This window comes from Erythrolamprus reginae, chromosome 11, assembly GCF_031021105.1.
Source record: "Erythrolamprus reginae isolate rEryReg1 chromosome 11, rEryReg1.hap1, whole genome shotgun sequence".
Classification (NCBI taxonomy): Eukaryota; Metazoa; Chordata; class Lepidosauria; order Squamata; family Dipsadidae; genus Erythrolamprus; species Erythrolamprus reginae.
In genome coordinates this window covers 616,103-638,442 of record NC_091960.1, presented here as the reverse complement: position 1 = coordinate 638,442, position 22,340 = coordinate 616,103, and the positions used below count along the sequence as shown (strand labels likewise).

The window sequence follows — 22,340 nt, the reverse complement described above, 5'->3', positions numbered from 1 at the left end:
TTGATGCCGAAGGGGGGGGGCAGAGGCCCTTATTCCCCTTGGACATTTGATACGGGGGGGGGGGTTCCACACTGTCTGTACCAAGAAGCCCAGAGCGTCCAGGGCTGTGGGAAAAGCTGAGCGGGTGGGTCAGCAGAGTCCTGGGGGCAGCGCAGGGTGGGGGGTCTTGGCCACTGGGCATCCTCCCGGTTTGGGCCATGGGGCTGTGGGGGCCTTGCAGGCCAGGGGCCACGTGTGTTGTGGGGCATGGGGGGGGCTTAGAGTGACCACCGCATGACCGTCTTCTGTCTTTTCCAAAGAAAAAGTACCGGGGGCTTTGCGTCTGTGCTAGAAATTGTCCAATAAGAATCCGACCCAATAAAAAGATGTAGAAGACACACGTTGTTGCCTCGGGTGCATAAATGTTGTTGTCAGGGGCAACTTTTGAACCTTCCGCAAACTCCACCGGGATCCGGCAGGCAACCAAGGCTCATCTCGGCTCCGCCTGACCGAAGGTTGCAGCCAGACATCTGGGCAGGCAGCTCTCTGCCCAGTGCCAGGCCCGGGAACAGACGGGCAGCCTGGGCCAACCACGGGCCCTGCACCCTGCGGCTGCCTTGGAGGGGTTAACGAGCTTTCCTGCAGCTCGGGGGTGGGCGGGGGTGCGGGGGTGGACTGGATGACCTCCAAGGTCCCTTCCATTGTCTCTATTATTTGAGATGGGCAAGGCGGCATTTCGGAGGCCCCAGGTGGAAAGAGAGCAAGTGGGGAGGTCTGAGAAATCCACGCGCCCAACGCCACGCCTGATAGGTGGAGCGTTCCACGGCCGTTCCATGCCAGCAGGGGAATTATGGGAAGTGAAGTGGCTGGGGAATTCCGGGGGCTGGAGTCTCCGGTCCCTGAGTCCAGGCTCCCTCCAATGGACCAATGTGCCTAAACTCTGAAGCCGCCCAGCAGGGCCACGCTCCCCGTGCCTGGGCTGTGACTGGCCTGCTCACTCAGGGGTGTCCTTTCTGCTAGTTTCTTATTAAAACGGGGGGGGGCACTCAAGGGGATGGGCAAAGGTTGCTGCCCAAATCAGCTGCAGGGAATTGGATCTGGCCCAAACGCTGGATCCAGTTCTTTCCAACCGACTCCGAGCTGCAGCAGGCAGGGAAGGACTTGCTGGAAGCCCCTCCAGCTCTTTGGTGGGCAGGGGGAGATGTCCAGCTGTAGCCCATGGAAGTGCCCTCTGCCTTTGCTTGGGGGGGGAGAGAGAAAGTTTTGAAAAGTTTGTGCCAGGAAGGGAGGCCGGTCCTTCCCTCCCAGGTGGCCGCTGTGTTTTCTCAAGCCGCTGTGACGTAGAACCAGCTGACTGACTTAATCGCCATTCAAAATAAGTAAAGTGGAGCAAATTAGTCTCCGTCTCCCCTCCTGGTAACGCAATTGCAGAGGAAGGACGGGGTGGAAAGGGCAGCGAGTGGGTCAACCAGCGTTTGCTTTCAACAGATTGGAGAGAGAGACGTTGGGCTGCTTCAAACACTCGTCCGGGCTCAACTTTGGATGCAAATCCACAGGTCTTAAAAGTTGCCAGAGATGGAAAAAGAGAAAAAAAGCCTTTGCCTGGTGGGCTTTCCCCCCTGCTGACACTGCACATTTCCTAGAGCTGCTGCCCAAGGAAAGACGTCCACTCCTTTTCCCCTGGACGCACAAGGCGGCTTCCTCTCCCCCCGCTCGTCCTTGTTTCCAGAGCAAAGCAGGCAGGTGGCTCTGCTCCTTCGGGCACAGGTGGGGCTGCAGGCTTATCTCGGCCTTCTTGCTTGGGAGTTCACTGACCCCGCAGCCAGGGGCCCCTGGGGGTTTATGGGGCCCTTGGTGGAGTTATAGGCCACTTTACTGGGGCCGAAGCTCAGCCAGAGGAGGCCTGCACTGCAGCTCGGAGGTTTCCAGCGACTCCTGGGCAAAGATTTCAAGTGACGGAGGGAAAAGTTTATTTCCCCTCTGACGGAGGTCTCGCACAGAGCTCTTCCCAGCCAGAAATGTGCCTCCCCTGCCCATTAATTCTGTCTTTCCCTGCCTTCCAGGCCCTTGGACTACAGGTCCCACCATCCCCGGGCAGCCGAGCCCAGCAGCAGGGCAGTTTGGGAGGCTTGAAACTCCCGACACGGGAGGCCAGATTCCATCTGCTCTGCTGGTCCCGCTGTCGGCCGACGCCACGATCCCCTCTTGGTGTCCATGGAGAGTCTCAATCCTCCAGGTCCCGGCTGCCCCGAAGGTGCCGTTTCCCCAAAGGCAACTGGGCTTCCTTGGTCCCCTTTTTCCCTGGAAAACGTTTCCCTCCCGCTCCTCAAAGCTTCTCCAGCTCTGAGGCCCCCGAAGGCCGAAGCAGCTTTCAAAGGAAAAAAAGGGAGAAAAGTCAGGCTGCCCTTGCGGAAGCTCCTTCGGGGATCCCGGACGGCTTGGAAAAATCAGGGGTTTTGGCGGAAAGAAGGATCTGGAAGGCGCTCCCTGAGTAGGGCCTCAGCTGGCATTCCAGACCAGGGACCCCAAGGACGGCAGAGGTCAGCAAGGCTCTTTTGCTTCAGAGGGAGAACACTGGAGCCAGGTCCTGCTCCTGGGAATTCTTTCGCAAGTGGCCGGAAGCGGGAAGACCCTCTGGGCCAGAGACCAGGAAGCCCTTAGGAGCCCCCCCCAGAAGGGGCCAGGGTCAAAGGGCCCGAAGCCCCGAGCCCAGCAGGCCGTCCCTGGGGGTCCTTCTTCTGTTGCAGCCTCCAACTCTGTGGCTGCTCCCGATCTGACGCGAGTGCAACACTTGGGGTCCTCTTGGGGACCTGTGGCGCCTGTGGGCACGGCAGCCACCCCCGGGTAAGGGGCTAAGGGAGCCAGGCCGAAACTTTCCTCCGTTGAACAAGATCTCAGAGGCTCTTAAAACGGGGGGGGGGGGGGGGGGGGGCGGAGCCCTTCCTTTCTAAGGAGAGGGAGGCAACATCAAGGAATACAAATCAAGTCTGGGATACAAATGCAGGAGCTCTCTCTCTCTCTCGCTCTCTGGGGGGGGGGGAGAGAAAGGTGTGCTTGTCTGGTTGATCCCTCCTGGGATTTTCACCCGGCTGCCCTTCCAGGGCTTAGCAGGCTGAATCACCACGGGAGCATCTTTAAATAGGCGCAGCAGGTAAGTCTTCCAGGCCCCTCGGCTATTAAAATGCCAGGGATTATCTCCTGCTCCACCACCTGGTCCCTTTGCCTTGCCAGGCCCTGCTGCTGCTCCTCCGCCTGCTGTGAGTCTGCTGGGGGTCAGGGGCCAAGGGGGGGTCTCTGACACCCAGCCGGAGGAAGGAGGGGGGAGGAAGGGGGGCAGGGCCCTGGAAGGGAAGGAAGGAGGAGGAAGGCAGGGCAGGAACTGGCTCCTCAAGGAAAGAGGCCCTTCCTGCCCACTGCTTTGGGGGGGGGGAGCGGTGGGGGACTGAGCTGTCCAAGAGCCTGCAGGCGCCTGGACCACCCTTCCTGCAAAGCGCCTGGCTGACCCTCCTGGCCTCTTCCATCATGCATCCCTTGGCAGCCGCAGCACTCGGCTCTGGGGGCTCCTATGGGGGGGGGGAGCCCCCACAGGCTCACCAGACAGCTGCTCTCCCAGTGGGCTGCATCAGCCAGGAGCCCCCCAAGGACAAGCGAGGGAAGGTGGGAGGGGCTGCCCAGGGGGTGGGAGAGGGCTGAGCATCTAAAGCCACAAGGGGGGGGGGCAGGGACCCTCAGCTCAAGGGCCAGGAAGGCCTCTGGGGGGCAGAGGGTCTCTCGGGGGAGCTCCCAGGGGAGGGGCTGGAGCCCTTGTGCCAGAGAGGCAAATAATGGAGGGGGGCACTCCGGCTCTTCCCGACGGGGAGGCGAAGGAGCTGCGAGGAGGGTCTTCCGCCGGCTCCCCTCCCCCGCCCCCCTCCGCTGCCAGCCCACGTGGACCTGGCTCTGGCTTCACTCCCCCCCCCAAGCCCCTCCCCCCTCCCCTCCGGTTCCTCTTCCTCTCCGGCCTCCCCGACGGGGCGGCCCGGCAGGCGGGAGAAGAGCCGGACCGGCGGGGCGCCCGGGGGAGCCGGCAGCGAGCGGGTTAAGCGGCTCCCCGCCCCGAGAGGCTGGCTCCGGGGAAGGCGCCGCCGCCACTCACTCCGGGCTGAGCCGGGCGGCGAGCGGAGGTCCCGATGGAAGCCGAGCAAGATGCCCCGCCGGCGGCGTGAGCGGCTGTCCCGCGTCCCCTCCGGAGCGCCGGCGCCACCCGCGAGAAGCCCCCCGACCCGGCCGGCGGAGGAAGCGGCGGCGGCGGCGGCCTTCCCGGGAAAGCCTCAACCGTGAGCATCCGCTGCCCGGGACGGAGACGGGGCACTGGGGGGTCCGGAGTAACGGGAAGCCCTGCCAGGCGGCTCGGCGGGAGCCCAGCACAGCCGTGCCGAGAGGGGCTAAAGGGAGCCTCTGAGCATGGACCAAGTGCGGCCCCTTCCCCGCTTGAAACTTGCCCGGGGGTGGGAGACCCAGGCATTGAGGGGGGGGCGCTTTCCTTCCGACTCCCCCAACAGTTCTGTGGTGGAGGGCAGGCCGTTGACCCCAGTAAACCCCGTGCGGGGGGAGGGGCTTGGGGGGGTGCATTCCCCTCTTGGAAAGGCATTGAGGGGCTGCCTGGATCCTGGCTGAATAAATGCAGAGGGGGGGGGGGTCCTGAGCCCCAGCCTGCCAGGCGTTTTGCCCTCTGCCCAGGTAATCACTCCAGACTGGCCCTTTGCTTGCTTGCCAGGGAGGAAAGGCACTCTGCGTATGCCCAGAGGCTGCAAGAGATTCCAGATGCACCAGCAGGCAGTTAAAAGGGTGGGGGGGGGAGATTGGCAAGGGCATGGAGGGGCTCACAAGGCCTCCCTAGGCAGAGGGGGGGAGACCCTCCTGGTCGAGATTGCTCGTAGGTTGGCATCTTTAAGACTTGGGGGCTTCAACTCCCAGAATTCCCCACCAGAGCACAGCTGCCAGGGGAGCTCTGGGAGTTGAAGTCCACAAGTCTTAAAGTTGCCAAGACCAGAGACCCTGCTAGCTGACCGGCACCAGGCAGGAAATAAGCGGCAACTGGCCAAGGGCAGCTTTGGTGTGGCGCGAGAGGAAGCCTCCAACGGCTCAGCCTCCCCACTGGGGTCCCCGGCCCTTTGTGAGACCCCCACAAGAGAGGGGCAGCTCAACCCCCCTGAGCTTTGGATTCCCTTCACTTCTGCGGTTAGTGGGACCACCAAGGCGGAAGCTGGATCCAGCCCCCATCCTGGTTCTTGGTCCCCCTGCAGCCCCCAGACTGACCCTGCAGGCCAAACCATCTGCTCCAGCTCAGACCCCTGCCCAGACCCTCAACCCCCATCAGGGAGCTCCCTCCCAGGGCAGGAAATGGGGGGTGGGGTTCCAGCCATGGAGAAGGGGGGGCAGACAACCCCCAAATGGGCCACTTTCCCGGGTGGCTCTTGCCCCCCACGCTGGCTGTGGGTCCGCAGACTCCCAGCCGACCGTCTCATGTCAACCCCGGGGAAAGTGCAGGGAGGGGAATGGGATATTTCCAGCAGGTGGCGCAGGAAGGCAGCCCCCCCTTGTCCCCCCCCTCCTGAACGTGTGTCTATTTTCATCTTGACTGACTTGCTGTGCAGATAACAAAATTGTGCTGATAACCTCAACCGATAATGGCGTTTCTGGCCATAACGAAATCAGTCCAAATGCAATTTTGAAATCATGGGGCACATGGCCGGGGGGGGGCAGCAGCCGCTCCTTCCTGCCTGCCTGGAGTCGTGCCGTCTCCCCTGCCATCTGCCTGCCGGGGATGGAGGACACCTGGACCGCTCTCCTCTCCCCTTCCAACCTGGCCCAGGGGGCGGGAGAGGAAGTAAGTCCGCACGTCCTAAAGTGGCCAAGTTTGGCGGCCCTTCCTTCGGTCATCTCCGTTCCCAGCGGTGTTTGGGTTCCGTGGTCTTTCCAGGAAAGATTTCGCCTACTAGCGCTACATCACCAGTGTTTTATTTACCATTAGAACTTGCTCAGCATATTTCATATTGTGTTTATACTCGGCATTTCCAAAATATGATATGACCTGCTGGACGAGGCTTTTATCTGGAGGAACAGGCCAGGCAAGGACTTAATGCCCACAATCCTTTTGGATAGTAATAATAAGGGACCGTTAGTGGATCTGGCAGGAGGTGGCTGGGCCTCCAAAACACGGGAGGGCAGCACAATCGTTTTAGCCACGAAGGGCAGATTAGCCGTCCGGACGACCCGGGTGGGTGCGGGATTAAAACTCTCCTCGCCCCAATGGTGGCGGCTATCTGTGTGTTTCTCTGATTGGTCTCCTGGCGTGGCTCCAGGCTGGATGTGGCTCCTCCGGCCGCCTTCCCAGCAATGTCCCGGGGAAGGGGATGGTTTGCGGTTTCCAGCTGGCTCCTATTTTAGCCGAAATCAATGGCAATCCCATGAAGCCGGCAAGGGCTGGCGATCACGGCTGGACTCTCGGGGTTCACACAACCCAGTGAACCTGAGGGATCTGCCACAGGACCAGCACTGAGGATATTGCCACGCTGGGCCACAAAACCCACCTGGCCCAGAGAGCACGGAGGAAGCCCCTCCCTCGTTGCAACCCCCAGCTACACATGTCCTGCTTTATGGCTAACTGGGTTCCTGCATGGGCCCACTTGCTGGACATGCCTCGTAAGCGAGTCCCGGCCTCAGCGGCTCAGAGGCTGCAGCAGTGACACACAAGCGTCTAACGGGGCTCGAGAGAGAGGAAGCCACTCCGCTTGACCAGACGCGGCAAACCTATGGCATGTGGACGCTTGCTGAAGGACCCCGGTCTGGAGAGGGCTGAGGGGCCGCCAGCCATGGAGGCCAAACGTGGCCCAGACCTCGAGCCCAGGCCGGGGGCGGTGGGGGTGGGCCCCCTTCAGGGCCCTGGGCTGAGCTAAAGGAGGAGGAGTGGTGCTCAGGGGCTGGACGCCTGCCTGCCTCCCTCCCTCTGCATCCACGGAGGGAGACCTCTGGCCATGCTTGGCCACCTGCGTCCACTCAGAATCTCCATCTTAAGGTGACCTTATTTCAGTTGGCAAAGTTCAACCAAACTATTTCGCACAGAGCCAGAGACTCAAATGGGCTCATCTGAAGTCTCCCCTCCCCCCCCCCAGGAGCAATTAGCCCATCGATTAAGGGAGGCGGTTCATTCAAGGCCCCCCCTCCCCTGCGCTCCACAAGAGCCCCGCCAGCTGGCCTAGCCGCACGGTCAAGCTCAGGCCTGCAGGAACGCCCAGACGTGGTTATTTAGCCAGACGGTAGATTAGCCGGGAGCTGCTCGCCAGACCCACCCAAACACCTCTGGGGTGTGTGTGTGTGAAAAGCCCTGACGCTGCAGGGAACTGGCGGCTTCTGGGGGGGAGAGGCTCCCCCCTCCCTCTTCTGCCCATCTTCTGTCTCTCGGCCGAGGAGGGCGGCTCTCCCTCCCCATGGACCCTGCCGGGTTGCTCCGCTCAAAAGGCGCCCAGAAAACCCATTCGGAATGGGCTGCCCAGATTTGTACCAGCACGAGTTCGCTCTGTGCCTGGTTTTGAAAGTGAAGATGCGCTTCCTTCTGCCCAAGAAACGGGACCCCCCTCCGCCGTCTGTCGGGCTTTTCCACGCACTTCTGCATTTCCACCCAGTTATTTCAGAGACCAAAGTTCTCCGCCAAACGTTTTCTCCCACCTGGACCACGGAGGGAGAAAAACAGGACAGCCTAGGAGGAAAGACCGCTCAGCATAGGTTGGGTCCCAAAAGCCCCCCGGCCCCCCTCCCACCCACCCCGGCCCCAAACCCCTGGCCACACCGCTGGGATCCCACAGGAACATTTGGGTCCTTCTTCTTCCCACAATACGGCAGCTGCTTGGGAGACGCTTGCACCCCTGGGAGACAAACAGGGGAGGGGGCTGAATGATCGAATTGGGGGCCAAGCACTGACTGGCCGGTGGAGGGCAGAGCGAGGCCCCCGAGGGGCTGAAGGGGGGAATCCGTGAGCTTAGGGGGTCTCTCTCCCTCTCTCCACGTCCAGAGATGAAAGAGTTCGTTTATTCAAGGCACAGGGGCCACCACCATCCAGGTGGGCCCTCCTCTATAACAGAGGAAGCGTTGAAAGGGACCGAACTAGCCCGACCCCTTGCTCAGCCAGGCCACTCCTGACCACCGCAGCCACAATTGGTGGAGACAAAGCCCTTCCATTGATGACAGAGGCTGAAGGGGCCTTGGAGGTCTTCTAGTCCAACCCGCTACTCAAGCAGGAGACCCTCTACCATTCCAGGCAAACGGCTGTCCCATCTCTTCTTGAAAGCCTCCAGTGCTGGAGCCCCCACAACCTCTGGTGGCAAGCAGTTCCACTGGTGAATTGTCCTTGCTATTAGGAAATTCCTCCTTAGCTCTAGGTGGCTTCTCTCCCTGTTTAGTTTCCACCCATTGCTTCTTCTCTTGCCTTCTGGTGCTTTGGAGAATAGGTGGGCTCCCTCTTCTTTGTGCCCCCCCCTGAGATATTGGAAGGCCGCTCTCGTGTCTCCCCTGGTCCTTCTGTCCATTCAACTAGCCAGGCCCAGTTCCTGCAACCGTTCTTCATCCGTTTTAGCCTCCAGTCCCTGAATCCTCTTGGTTGCTCTTCTCTGCACCCTTCCCAACGTTCCTACACGCACCGATTCCCCCTTCCCCTCTGCCAGCATTTCCCACTCGCTTCCCCCCCCCCATGTAAAATATCCCCCGGTTGGAAGCTGCTGTCTGGGAGGAACCCAGCATGTCCAACAGGGCAGAAAATGCTCAGGGTTATCGGGTGGTCGCCTGGGAGGAGGGGAAGCCCCCGGCTGGGGTGAATGTTATTTCTCAGCCCGGTTCCTCTTCCTGCTTCTACTGCTGACCACCAGGCTCAGACACGGAAACGGAGCGAGAGGAAAATCTCCAATGGGAATGAATCCATAAAATCCAAATTGCGTTTTTACAAGACACTTAACTCAAAGGTTTTTTTTTATTATTATTATTTCTTGTTGAATTTGCAAAGCGCATCAAACCAGAGAGTAAACAGAGGGTTCTCATGTGCTGAGCCATTAAGGAAGCGGCTGGGCCACCAGGTGAGGGCAGTTACGCAGCCTCGGGAGCCTCCAGGCCTCCAAGAAACGCACGCAGCTTCTTCCTGTACAGCTGGCTGGGAATGATGGGAGCCAACGTCCACCAGCCCTACAGCTGCCCTGGTTGGGAAACCCCGATTTGAATGCTCTGCGGTGCTGAGGCCATTCTCCGTCCACCCCGTCCCTCCCTCCCCTTGTGTAGCCATTGCAAGGTCCCCCACAGGCACATCTGCCTTCTGGGCAGCATCTGTCCGGTGAGCCCCCATCGGTCCGAGCTGGCTGGCTTTGCTCGAGCGAGAGGCCGCCTTTTGCATTCTCACTTCCTCGCTTGGATTTCTGCGCTGCCTGACCACAATGACCAAGGAATGTATTCAGGACCCTGGGCATTTGTAAGGGTGGCCGGTCTGGGCCAAGGCTGCCCACTGTTCCTTCCAGGCTGCCAGCTGCTCGGTCTCTTCGGGAGCAGGTGGGATCCGTGGTCCAGAATTGCTAATCTCATTTGGGCCAGTAATAGAAGGAGGGAGGCAGCTTCCTATTCACCATGTAGGCGTCCTGTGTCAACCAACTGTGGTCAGTCTGGACTGTGGTGGACGCCTTCAGCCAAGCCACCTGGTTGCACAAGAATAGCATTTTCCTTAGGGCCGGGATCTGCCCCTTCCTGCGCTCTGCCCCCCCCCCCAAACACCCCAGGACAATGATTAACTCCCTTTGCTTCTCCTGGTGGCTCAGAGCCCAGGCGGCAGCTTGCAAGGGATCGATTCCCGAGCTTCTGCTTAGCAGAATATGAACACAGTGGGAAGGGGTCTTGGAGGTCTTCTAGACCAGCCCTCCTGGTCAAGCGGGAAAACCTGTGACCATTCAAGAGAAATGGCTGTCCAGTCACGTCTTGCAAACCCCCCGTGAGGGAGCACCCACAACGTCTGGTGGCAAGTTGTTCCACTGGTTAATTAACAGAATTGGAAGGGACCTTGGAGGTCATCTAATCTCGTTGAATGAAGCACAAGGTCAAGGGGGCTCTGCTGGCTGGGAGGTCTGGGAACTGAAGCCCACAAGTCTTAAAGGTTCCCAGGTTGGACGCCTTTATCCTACCCCGTGTGGCTGTCCAGTCACGTCTTGCAAACCCCCCGTGAGGGAGCACCCACAACGTCTGGTGGCAAGTCGTTCCACTGGTTCATTGTTCGAAAAAGCCAAAGGATCCCTACAAAAAGTGGGATTTGCACCCAGGGCCTTTCATCTCCCTCCCTCGCCACGGCAACCAAACTGGGAACAAACGCTGAGCCAACGTCTCCTGGGTGGGGCTGAGCGGTTACAGATGTTGAGGGGGTTTTAAGTGTCTGCCTGGCTCGGCCCTTATCGGCCCTGATCGTGTTTTACAGCTTGGACAAACAGAAGGTCCCTCTGGCAGCGGGAATCGAGCCACTGAACTTTTCCACAACACACACACACACACACACACAGGCACAGACCGCCCACATTTGCTCAGCACATGCCCTGCCAGCAGCCCCCAAATCCCCCTGCGGGCCCTGGACAATTCCCACCTGCGTGTGCCCCCCACAAGCCTTGGCCCGTTCCTGCCCCACCTCCACCTGGTCCCCCAGGAGAGGCTCCCCCAAAGGCAGGGCTGCCCTTTCCAGGAAGACCCCCGAGGGCCAGCAGCCGATCTGCCCGTGGAGGGGAACCCCATCCCCTTTCTTCAAAAGAGAGGGTTGGCTGCATCCCCCACCCCCACCCCCCAGATTTGGAACAGGAGAACAAAATCCTCCCTCCCTCCCTCGTATCTGCCCCCCAGACTCCATCGCTCTGGCCCCCAGATGCCAGTCTCCCTTGCACGAGGCCCCGCCCCTTCCCAGCACGGCCACTGGGACTCCCAGCCACATCCTGCTCCCCCCTCAAGTGCCCCGGGGCCTTTACAGGACAGAGAAGAATTGGTCTGAGAACACCCTCGGCTGGCCGTGGGTCACGGACCTTGGAAGCAGCTGATGGAGACGACATGGACAGAATAGCCAGAGTTGGAGGGGACCTTGGAGGTCTTCTAGTCCAGCCCCAAGCAACAGGCCCTCGGCTGTTCCAGGCAGGTGGCTGTCCAATCTCTTCTTAAAGAGGATTTGTATTTGTTGCGAGCCGCTCCGAGTCCTCGGAGAGAGGCGGCATACAAATCTAATATATTATTATTATTATTATCATTATTAAAAACCTCCAGTGATGGGGAAGCCAGTGGGGTCGCTGGTGAATGGCTTGAACTGCCAGGAAGCCCCTCCTGAGGTCCAAGGTTGCGTCTGCGCCGTCGCTCCTTTTCCCAGGGACCCCCCCCTCGGTCCCAGGCCGCCCACTGGCTTCTCCTCCAAGTGCACTAAGGCGCCTACCCCACCTGGGAGCAGCCTGTGTGCCCCCAGCCCCCTGGTTCCTTGTTGGCTGTCAACAGGATGAAGCTCTGTTTACCCACATCCAAAGGCGTCACGGGTGAAGGGCAGGGGAGGGCCGGAGCCCAGGGACCGTGGCTGGGGTGGCTGCTTCTGGTTTGGGGAGGGCAGGGAGAGCGAGGGGGAGAGGGCGCACGGTTCTCCTCCCCACATCCTGGCTGGGCTGGCAGGAGCCTTCCCGCTGCTTTCTCCCCTCTGCCCTTTGGAGCCTGGTGGGGGGGAGCTTCTCGGACCCCTCTGGGCAGGGGAGGGGGCCCTGGCGACTCTCAGGCCCAGCCCCCAAAGGTCAAGGGGGAATGTTTCAGGAGTCTTCCTCGCCTGCTGTTCCTTGAGAAGAGGCTGGAGGGCAGCAGGCCCACAGAGCCCCCCAGGACAGAGGAGCTGCCCCCCAGCCTGCCCCGGGAGTCTTCCGCCTGGATTGGTGTGTGCAGCTGCACAAGGCAAACACTCTGACCGGGTCTCCGTCTGCTCTAAGCAGAGGACTCCCAGGCCCTCCTGCCCCCAGCCACAGACTGAACCCCTTGTGGGAAGCTCGGGGGTCTTCCGAGACCTCCTTTGAGCCCCGACTCTGTCGACCTCCTTTGGAAAGCAGGAAAGACCCCCAGCACACTTTAGACCTCTCTGCCCCTTTGCAGCCCCCTCTCAGCATTTGCCACCTCTTGCCCCCCAACAGTTTGGGCCTCATTTTACCCACCTCAGGAGGAGGGAAAGCTGGAGCCTGGTGGGATTTGAACTGGCGAACTACAGCCAGCAGTCAGCATCAGATGTAGCCTGCAGGGCTGCGCTCCCACCACTGAGGCTCCTGGTCACAATGTCAGTGTGCACATTGGAAGGGCAAAGCAGGAAAACGCCTGGCCTGAGCAAGAGTAACAAAGGGTCACCAGGTGGTGTGAGCCAGGGAAGGAGGGGGGGGGGGTTCCCAGCTTTGCCCCAGTTCTGGCGCCCACCACCAACCAGCGGCCCCCCTTTTCTTGCCAACTGCTTTTGTGCCCGTCCCGGGGCAGCTATTGTCCATCCAGGAGCTCACCAGGGGCCAATCCTCAGAGTAGAGAATGCAGCTGGGAGGGGCCTGAAGAGGTCCTCTAGTCCAACCCACTGCTCAAGCAGGAGGCCAGAGCATACAAGGGCCTCTCGGGCCTCTCCTTAAAACCCTCCCCCGCCTGGAAATCCTGCAGGGAAGAAGCCCTTCCCCTCCCCCTCCCGGTGGTCAGGAAGCTTCTCCTTAAGGCCAGGTTGCTTTTCTGTCCTGGATGAGTTTCCACCCATTGTTTCCTCTCCGGCCTTCAAGGGTTTTGGAAAGTGACACCCACACCCTCTTCTGTGGTGGCCCCTGGGAGATGGGAACACGCCTGTGACCTCTGGGCCGGCCCCACCCAGTCCCTGCAACTGTCCCTCGGGCGTCTTCGTCTCCAGGCTTTGAATGGACGCGGTTGTCCTTCTCTGCCCTTTCTCCAAAGCCTCCACATCTTTTTTCTGACATGGAGATGACAAAAGAGATGTCCAGACTTTGGGAAATCCTCTTACGGGTTCTGCATTTCGACCGCGGCTCTATTCCCTGGGTGGCTGCTGCTCCCTTCTTCCTCCTCCTCCTCCTCCTGCTCAATTTATTTATTTATTCATTCATTTATTATTTAGATTTGTATGCCACCCCTCTCCGCAGACTCGGGGCGGCTCACAACAGAATAAAACAATTCATAACAAATCTAAATTGTAGTTTAAAATATTTAAATTTGCTACACCAGCTCAGCCCCCCCCCCTTTTCCAATGGGCCAGGGGAAGAAAGGGGAGGGCCCCTCCCTCTACGTGGCCCCTTCTCCCCAGAACTGCCGGGCTTCCACCAGTGCTGCTTTCCTTCCGGGCAGCAATTCGGTTTCAGGCCACCAACCTGGACGGGAGGAGGGATGATGTGCTTTCCAGGGCACTGGCATGTTTGTGCGTTGCGGTAAAAATAGGGATGAGCCTGGAGACACTTCAGTCTGGGACAGTGACCCGACCCCCCGCCCTCCGTTCTCAGAGGCTCTGCAGGACCAAGGGCTCTTTCCCCTGCCCTGAGAAAGGGCCCCGCTTGGCTTCCCAGCCCTCACCAGAGGCTGCACCACCGTTCTCAGGGGCGCAGTGGTTAGAGCGCAGCCCTGCCAGCTGCGTCCACTCATCCCCGGCTGCCAGCAGTTTGGCAGATCGAATCTCACCAGGCTCCAGGCGGCCTCGGCCTTCCATCTTTCCAAGGTGGGTCAAATGAGGACCCAGATTGTTGGGGGGACAACAACAACAACAACAATAATAATAATAATAATTATTATTATTATTAGATTTGTATGCCATCCCTCTCCGAAAACTCGGGGCAGCTCACAACATAGCAGTAGTACAATACATTACAAAGCTCCTTCCAAGGGCAGGTGTGTCTGCAACATCAGGGTTGTAATTCACGTCCACCCAGGAGGAAACTAGGATCCCTTTCAGGCTCAACGTCCAGGGAAGCCCCTCGCCTCTTTCCCTGTGCGAGCCTGGCAGAGTCCCCACCCCTCCCCCCTGCTCTCGGGCCCTTGGAGAGCGTCTCTGGCATGGATGCTCCGAATTGGACCAGGCTCCGTCTGGCCCCCACGTCTGTGGAAGAGACCCCCCCACCCCCCGGGAGAGGTCCAGGCAGAGGAGAATTGTCTCCGTTTCCCTAAGGCCCTAAAAACCTTCCTTTCTGGTTCGCCAGACTGAAACCTGCTGGTCTGGAGATAATTATGAGAGGCGAAGAGAGGTTGGGGAGGTTTTGATAGGGTTTATGGATTTTACCAGCTGTGCCTTTGCTAAGCGTGTGTGTTACCTAAGAAGTTTCACCGTCCGTCTTGATCAGTTATATATGGTCTGTTGTTATTCCCTTTGTTAAAAGGGCATTATAAATAAACATTATTGTTATTATTGTTGTTTCTTCTTATTATTGTTATTGTTGTTATTATTATTATTGTTGTTGTTATTATTATTATTATTATGTGGCTTTCCCACGAAAGGTGGCAAGTGTCAACCGGTCTCTCTTTCTCTCCCCCAGGCCTGAAAAGCCAGGAGAGGCCCCCAGGGGGCGATAGCCAACGCCAGAGCTCGGAGGGAGGGCAGCAGAGTCCAGGCCGTTTGGGGGCCGAGGATGGAGACTTTTCCTCATGGCGGCTCCGGGAACCTCCTTTCGGCAGCCCGCGTGGTTCCTTGGGGACCCCTCGCCCAGCCACGCCCCCTCCGGCTGTGACTAGGATCCGGGGAGACGCCCCACCCCTCCCGCCCCCCAGGATGTGCAACACGAGCCAGCCCAGCCTGAGCTGCCCCGTGGACTCCCGCATCGACCACCTCTTCCCGCCCACCCTGTACATCATCGTCCTGACCGTGGGGCTGCCCACCAACTGCATGGCACTCTGGGCAGCCTACCTGCAGGTCCGGCAGAGGAACGAGCTGGGCGTCTACCTGATGAACCTCTCCATCGCGGACCTGCTCTACATCGCCACGCTGCCCCTCTGGATCGACTACTTCCTCCACCACGACAACTGGGTCCACGGCCGCGAGTCCTGCAAACTCTTTGGCTTCGTCTTCTACACCAACATCTACATCAGCATCGCCTTCCTCTGCTGCATCTCGGTGGACCGCTACCTGGCCGTGGCTCACCCGCTGCGCTTCGCCCGCTTCCGGAGGGTCAAGACGGCGGTGGCGGTCAGCGTGGTGGTGTGGACCATCGAGATCGGGGCCAACTCGGCCCCTCTCTTCCACGACGAGCTCTTCCACGACCGCTACAACCACACCTTCTGCTTCGAGAAGTACCCGATGGAGGAGTGGGTGGCCTGGATGAACCTCTACCGGGTCTTCCTGGGCTTCCTCTTCCCCTGGGTGCTGACCCTCTTCTCCTACCAGGGCATCCTGCGGGCCGTGCGTGGCAACGTCTCCACCGAGAAGCAGGAGAAGGCCAAGATCAAGCGCCTCTCGCTCAGCCTGATCGCCATCCTGCTCGTCTGCTTTGGCCCTTACCACCTCATCCTGCTCTCCCGCAGCACCGTCTACCTGAGCAAGCCGGGCGACTGCGGCTTTGAGGAGAAGGTCTTTGTGGCCTACCACACCTCCCTAGCCTTCACCAGCCTGAACTGCGTGGCCGACCCCATCCTCTACTGCTTCGCCAACGAGGGCGCCCGCAGCGACGTGGCCAAGGCCCTGTCCACGCTGGTGCGCTTCCTGACCAGCTCCAAGCCCCAGGAGATGGCCAGCGCCTCCCTCACCCTCGACACCCCCCCTGTCCACCAAGAGGAGCCTCTTCTGCCGGCAGCCCCTGGCCCTCCCGCTGCCCCCCTCCTCCCCGGCCGGCGGGCTCAGAGTGGGCGACCAGGACCTCCACATGAAGATCCTGACTTTCAACCGGTGACTGTTCCCGGGGAAGCAGCCGGCCTCTGCCACGCAGCCGGCATCCCTGGGATCCTTTTGGAGCCAGTAATATTACGACCCTTTAAAAGCAGCCCTGTGTCCGAGCCGTCTCTGCCTCGCCTTCCACTCATACCACCACCACCTGCCGCAAGCCCACAGACCACTCCACACACACCTCGCCCACGCTCCAGCCAGGAGAGCGCCGGTCCCCTCACATGGTCAGGCGGCCCGGCAGCTCCTCATCACTGAGGCCATGTCAGACCCCATAAAGAGAGGAACTGGGGACGCAGCCAAAGTCCCATCAGGGTCTCATGTGCTGGGGCCACCCAGATTGTGTCCCATCACGGACACAAACAACAGAACTGGGCCGATTCCCATCGGCCTTCCATGGGAGCTGTCCCACAATTTACCATTTAAGGCTGTAAAACCCCCTCTGGCCCTCTTCTCCATCGGTCCTTCCAGTTCCCCTTCCATGAGAAAGCGCCCAGGGGGTCCTGGCACTGGGCTCGCTCCCCCATTTTCCCCTCCGTCGCTTTTGCACGGCTCCAAACCGGCCACTTCCACTACAGCCGCCTCCCTCCGTTCCATTTCTAGGCAGCCAGGCCGAAGGGCTGTTGGTGACTTTGGCATCTGGAGAGCAGCAGGTCAAGGTTTCTGAAGAGGGCAGAAAAAATGCTCTTATCCCCAGAAAAGCAGCGATCAGGGTGCCATCCACACTGGTTCCTCCTGTGCAGCAAAGCTGGGAACTTCTCCATGTTGCTCTCTTGCCCAACGTGTGCTCGCTTCAGCTGGAACGAGCGCAGGGATCAAGCCAGGGCTAGCCGTTCTCAGTGCGCGCAGGGATCAAGCCAGGGCTAGCCGTTCTCAGTGCGCGCAGGGATCAAGCCAGGGCTAGCCGTTCTCAGTGCGCGCAGGGATCAAGCCAGGGCTAGCCGTTCTCAGTGCGCGCAGGGATCAAGCCAGGGCTAGCCGTTCTCAGTGCGCGCAGGGATCAAGCCAGGGCTAGCCGTTCTCAGTGCGCGCAGGGATCAAGCCAGGGCTAGCCGTTCTCAGTGCGCGCAGGGATCAAGCCAGGGCTAGCCGTTCTCAGTGCGCGCAGGGATCAAGCCAGGGCTAGCCGTTCCCCTTGCGCCAAGGCTTCCCCAGGGCCCCTTCAAACTCCAAGAGAGGAAAACAATCCCGCAGTGTCTGTTCCTCCCATCTCCTAGTTAGCACAGGAAGCCGAGCACAGGGTGTTTCTGGGAGGGTAATTAACGGAGCATTGTCAGATAATTAAGTCTCAGCCTGGCCTGGTCCGTCACCCAGAGGGAAGAGGGGGAGGAACCTGCCTTGCCCCCAGAAGCTCCTTCCTCTCGGAAAGAGCAGAGTTTGGGACGGCTTCCCCTTGTGCAGAGAGTGACCAAGGCATGTGGGCCAAACCGGTGGGCTTTTCAGTCTGGGTGGGACCCTCAATTCCAGCCTGCCCGAGACGTCAGCTGGCCTGTTACAGTCCCAGCTGGATTATTTAAGAGCTCGTGCAAGGGTGGACTTACCCCTTCAATGCATGTTTATGAATGACCGTGGGACAGACATTAATCTGTGTCAGCAGAGATGATGTAAGAACAGCATTTACCCCCCAGAGTAGCTAAATTTACCAGATATAAGTAGTGTTACAATGTGTGAACCAGCCCTTTGCATGGGACAAGATAGAAGGCATGTGAGCGGCCTCCAAAAATTCTCTTGCTCCAAAATCAATGTGGACTTCTGGCAAACTCCCCACGGATGACTCCCTGTTCCCGGAATGCATGACAAAGAAAGATTAGCATCTGTAATATTCCGAGACGAGGACAGCCTAATCTTGGCCTCACGGGGGGCCACTGGACGGAGAGGCTTCCTGGGAATAAACACGAGGGGTCAAAGGGGAGGCCAGTGGAAGCCAGGCCTTGCCTCGGGGTCCGGCAGCCTCAGACATGCCCACTCCCACAGGGACAAGAAGGGAGTGTGAAGGAGAGTCTACGGAAAGGGGCGGCATACAAATCTAATAAATAATAAATAAATAAATAAATAAGGAGACCTACTCCCCTCCCTCAAATCTCCAATCTTGCAGCTGCCCAGATGTTCTGAGGGTGAATGTCAGAACGGGAGATTTTTTTCTGGGGCTGTTTATTTAGCTTCCTCTCTCTTGGCTAGATCCTCTGGTTGCTGGAATGTCGGCAAGAGGCTGCCGTCGCCTGCGTGAGGGGCAAAGGAGGGTCCGTCCTTTGGACTTTCCCAGGGTGGGGACCTGAGACGCTTCAGGTCAACTTTGGCCCGTCCCAAAGGTGCTTCTCTAAAAAGGCAACTGGGCTTCCTGGGGGCTTTTCATCCAAGAAAGTTCTTTAATTCTGGAATTGCTAAGTTAGAATTCCTTCCTTCCGGGATGCCTTCGCAGCCCCTGGGCCTTTGGAAGGGAAGGGAAAAAACCCAAGAAAGTCCAAATGTCTTTTGGAAAAGCACCTTTGGGGCAACGTGAGAATCTCCAGAGACCATTTCCCCCAGATGGACACGTGGGACGCCATAAATGCCCCAGACCCTTTCAACAGACAGTCCCAGGTGTTTGGCAGTCGTGGAACTAGCCTGCCTGAGGGTCCCTTTCAGAGGTGGGATTCAGAAAGTTCTGGCCACTCCTGGAGAACCAGTAGCGGAAATTTTGAGCAGTTTGGAGAACCAGGAAATACCACCTCTGACTGGGGCCCAACGCCATCGATTCTCTGCCTCCGAGTCCCAGCTGGAAGGAAGCAAGAACGGAGATTCTTCCCCTGTCCCACCCCCCAACTGGGAGTAAAAAAAATTGAATCCCACCACTGGTTTCTTTCTCTGCTCCCTCCGGGGCTGTCAATTAGCTCTTCTGGCAAAGACGGGGGCGGCGGCAGCGGCAGCAGCACCTACAAAGGGCAGAGGGAAAAGGGTTCCTCACTGGGCTGCCCATACCACCTGCAGCCGGCATTCATGGGGTGACCCCCCCCCTTGGGGAAGGACCAGCATGTGGTCAGTCTCCTGGCCAGGAAATGCCCGGCCGAGGCCTCCCAGAGAGGGCTCCTTCACCTGGCCTTCATTCTCGCTTTCCTGAGCCTGTTGGGGTCAATTCCTGTGGGACATCCCCGTTTCATGGACAGAACCTGAACCCAAGACCATTGCCACGAGCCTCCGCAGCTCAGCGTTGAGCTTGGGGGGGGGGGGGTGTTTGCAGACGTTTCATGGCCGGCAGCGGCATCAGGGACTCCCAGGTTGGCTGTTGCCAGAAAACCCACCGGGGACGGAGACTTGGCAGCCGCCCCACGCGGGCCGTGCACAGCGCAAGGATTCCCTGGGGGTCCGAGGGCTCCTGGCCGCTCTTCTACGCCCGCCCCCCAACTCAAAGCTTTACCGGAGGGCAGAGGCGGCTTCTCGGGGTCACCCCGGATACAAAACAGGAGGGCGTCCGCGGGTGGGTCGCTCTGCTTCGTATCTCTATGCTCCACCAGCCAAGGACCACCCGCCCTCACCTCCCCGCCGTCTCTATGACGAGTGGTTTCCTGCTTACACCGGAAGCGGCCCGGCACACTTTCCCCCTCAGGTATGGGAGTTGAGGGAGAGGCGAGGGAGAGAAGACTCGCCCCCCCGCGCCCCAGACTACCTGCCTCGACGCTTGAAAGGACGCCATGATTTATGCTTTCATGAGTAAACGAAGCCACCCGAGCACCGGCCCCGCCCCTCATGCCGCCGCCGTGCCCGGAGGGTGTGGCAAATTTGCATATTCATGAGGCGTATTTGCGTGCGCAGGGTGACGCCAGGGGCCTGCGCGAAGGGCGGGGCGCGCTCGACGTTAGCGGGCCGCTCCGCGCGGGGGCCGCTGGGAGCGCGAGCATGGTGGCCGGCGCCTTCCCCATCGCCAAGCTGCTGTACCTGGGCGTCCGGCAGCTCTCGAAGCCCCTGGCGGCGCGCATCAAGGAGGGGGCCCGCGCCAGCCCCTTCTTCCGCCAGTACGTCTGCGGGCCCCCCGCGCAACGTGAGTCAGCGGCTCCGGGAGCCAATGGGGAGCGGGAGGGGGCGGGGCCCGCGGCGGGGCCGGCCAATGGGGCAGCACCGGTGTGGGGGGGTTAGGCGCCGAGCGAGGAAGGTGACTTTGGGGCGGCACGTGGTGCGGGCGCCGAGCCTCCAGTCCCGGCAGCAGTCTACCCGGGAGGAGCGCGCGCCAAGTGGGGCCCGTGCACGCCTGGCCCGACTTTGCGGCTCCCCCCCCCCACAGGTCTCCACAGGGGTCTTGGGGCTACCCCCCTCCCCGCCGCCCCCTTCCTCGCCCGGGGGACCCGCCCTGCAGGGGAGGCCGCTGTCCACGCGGGGGGCCCTGGGGCCTCGGCTTTTGCTCCGTCCAGCGCTGGCAGAGCTCCTGGCTGGGACCCACTGGCCCCCCATCCCTCTCTCTCCCTCCCTCTCCCCCCCCCTTGCAGTGTACCACTGGGTGGAGATGCGGGCCAAGATGCGCATCATGGGCTTCCGGGGCGCCGCCATCAAGCCGTTGAACGAGGAGGCGGCGGCCGAGCTGGGGGCCGAACTGCTGGGCGAGGCCATCGTCTTCGGGGTGGGGGGCCTGTGCATCTTCCTGGAATACTCCCGCCAGAGCAGCAACACCAAGAAGAAGGAGGAGGAGCAGAACGCCACCGTGCAGGCCCTGCAGGAGCAGGTGACGGAGCTCGGCCTGACCCTGGAGACCCTGGACGCCCAGATGCGCGAGATGAACCGGGTGCTGCTGGAGGTCTCCACCGAACCCAAGAAGTAGCGGCCTCTCGGCCCTTGGACAGCCGGGGCGGAGCTCTCCCTGGACCAGCGCCAGGATTCGGACCCAGGCCGCCAGGGGAGCGGTCGGTCGGTCAGTTCTTCCTCAGACGCAGGAAGGTTACTTATCGGGGTGCCGAGACGCATGCCCCAAACGGAGAAGCTTGGCGGTTTCCTAGAGAATGTAAATATTGGGTCAATTAAAGAAAAGGCAGAGAAAGTCCAGGTTCCCTTTCCTTCCGTCAGCACCGGGGAGGATCTGCAAGGGCTCTGGGCCCCTCCTGGCTTGGGTTGCAGCCCCAGGACAGGGGTGCTGAGGGGGGGGGGGGGCTGGGAAGGCAGCCCCCCCAGCTCTCCTGTTGCTGGAGCAGGGAAGCGCATCGATCAGGAAGCCGTTTGGGGATTTGGAAAGGAAACAAGGGGCTCCACGATGCAGCATCAACGTTCGCAGCCCCGTAGCTCAGGCTTTTCTCAATCGCGACCACCTTAAAGAAGCATAGACTTCAACTCCCAGAATTCCCTAGTCAGCGGGAGAAATGCCACCAGAGGTCGGTTTCTGGCATAGAAGCCCTCCCGGGCCTCTCCGTATGTAGCCAGTCCTTGACCTACAGCCACAAATTGGGACCGGAATTTTCACCCCTAAGGGCGGGCTGCGGTGCGTCCAATTTTACCATCTTTTTTGCTGCTCTTGTTAAGTGAATCTTGGGGTCATTAACCCAATCTGGCTTCCTCCAGTGACTTTCGTTGTGGGAAGGTTGCAGATTTTATTCATGCGATGTTGCAACACACGCCAGTTGCCAAACACTGGGATTTTGATCCCGTGACCCTGGTGATACTTCCAGTCGTAAGCGTGAGGTTCAGGCGCAAGTCTCACTTCTGGGCCACTTCTGGGCCATTTTAACTTCAAACCTCACTAAACTAATGGTTGTAAGTTGAGGATTACTGGTACTGTAGTACCCCTAGATACAAGCATAATTCGTTCCAGAAGGGAGCTTGTATGTCGAGCAACTCATATCTGGAACAAATAACTTTAGACTTTGTTTTTCCCCTCCGAGATAACCAAAAGCAAGGATTCTTGCGCCACCTAGTGGACGCTCGGCTCGTATCCCGAAGTTGAGCTCGGGACTGGAACAGAAATTTCTCTCCCCTCGTGGCTCGTATCTTGAAATACTCGCATGTGGAGCAGCTCGTATCTAGAGGTACTAGTACTGTACTCATTGCTACTGTAGTAACAGCGTCCATGAGACAGGAGTTGATCGATTCTTGTTCTCAAATTCAGCATCCCTCACCATTAGCCTTGCTGGCTGGGGCTGCTGGGAGTTGTACATTCGGCATCTTGTTCAGTTTCTAGCAGGGGTCTCCAGCCACAGCCACTTTAAGCCTTGTGGACTTCATAGTCTATCTTGGAGACACAGAGGGGACCCCTCACTCTGGCCCTGGATTAACCACAGTTTGAATAAGTCTGTGCCGGCTTTATAGCGGCCCAAACCTTATACAACCCTGTTATGGAGATTCACAGTTGTGATTCCACCCACCGGCTGCAGTGTCTGTTTGCAAGAATATTCTGATTTTAAGAGCTGTAAAATAATAGAAATTCCATTGCCTGCTTTTGTTTAAGCGGGGGGGGGGGGGGAGGGAGGTCGCCAAACCGGGCTACTTTTAAACTTGTGGAGTTCAGGCAGCC

At 59.5% G+C, this 22,340-nt stretch overlaps 2 protein-coding genes and 1 long non-coding RNA gene across 3 annotated transcripts; 2 read left to right on the top strand and 1 right to left on the bottom strand.

The window, feature by feature from the left end:
- Positions 1 to 9,000: 9,000 nt before the first annotated feature.
- LOC139173865 (uncharacterized) lies at positions 9,001 to 19,223 on the bottom strand. Its single transcript, XR_011560251.1, has 3 exons — positions 18,947 to 19,223; positions 18,704 to 18,786; positions 9,001 to 9,689 (listed from the first exon to the last, which is right to left on the bottom strand). It is a non-coding gene; the product is annotated as an uncharacterized lncRNA (long non-coding RNA).
- Positions 14,476 to 15,974, top strand: GPR4 (G protein-coupled receptor 4). The gene is given in 2 exon segments (XM_070763725.1): positions 14,476 to 15,751; positions 15,753 to 15,974. Coding segments are annotated over 2 exon segments (1,404 nt in total). The 5' UTR covers positions 14,476 to 14,479; the 3' UTR covers positions 15,885 to 15,974.
- A 225-nt stretch (positions 19,224 to 19,448) lies between the features above and the next one.
- On the top strand, positions 19,449 to 20,876 carry OPA3 (outer mitochondrial membrane lipid metabolism regulator OPA3). The gene is made up of 2 exons (XM_070763726.1): positions 19,449 to 19,889; positions 20,332 to 20,876. The coding sequence occupies exons 1-2, from the start codon at positions 19,598 to 19,600 to the stop codon at positions 20,658 to 20,660; spliced, it is 621 nt and encodes a 206-aa protein (XP_070619827.1). The 5' UTR covers positions 19,449 to 19,597; the 3' UTR covers positions 20,661 to 20,876.
- The last annotated feature ends 1,464 nt before the right edge of the window (positions 20,877 to 22,340 follow it).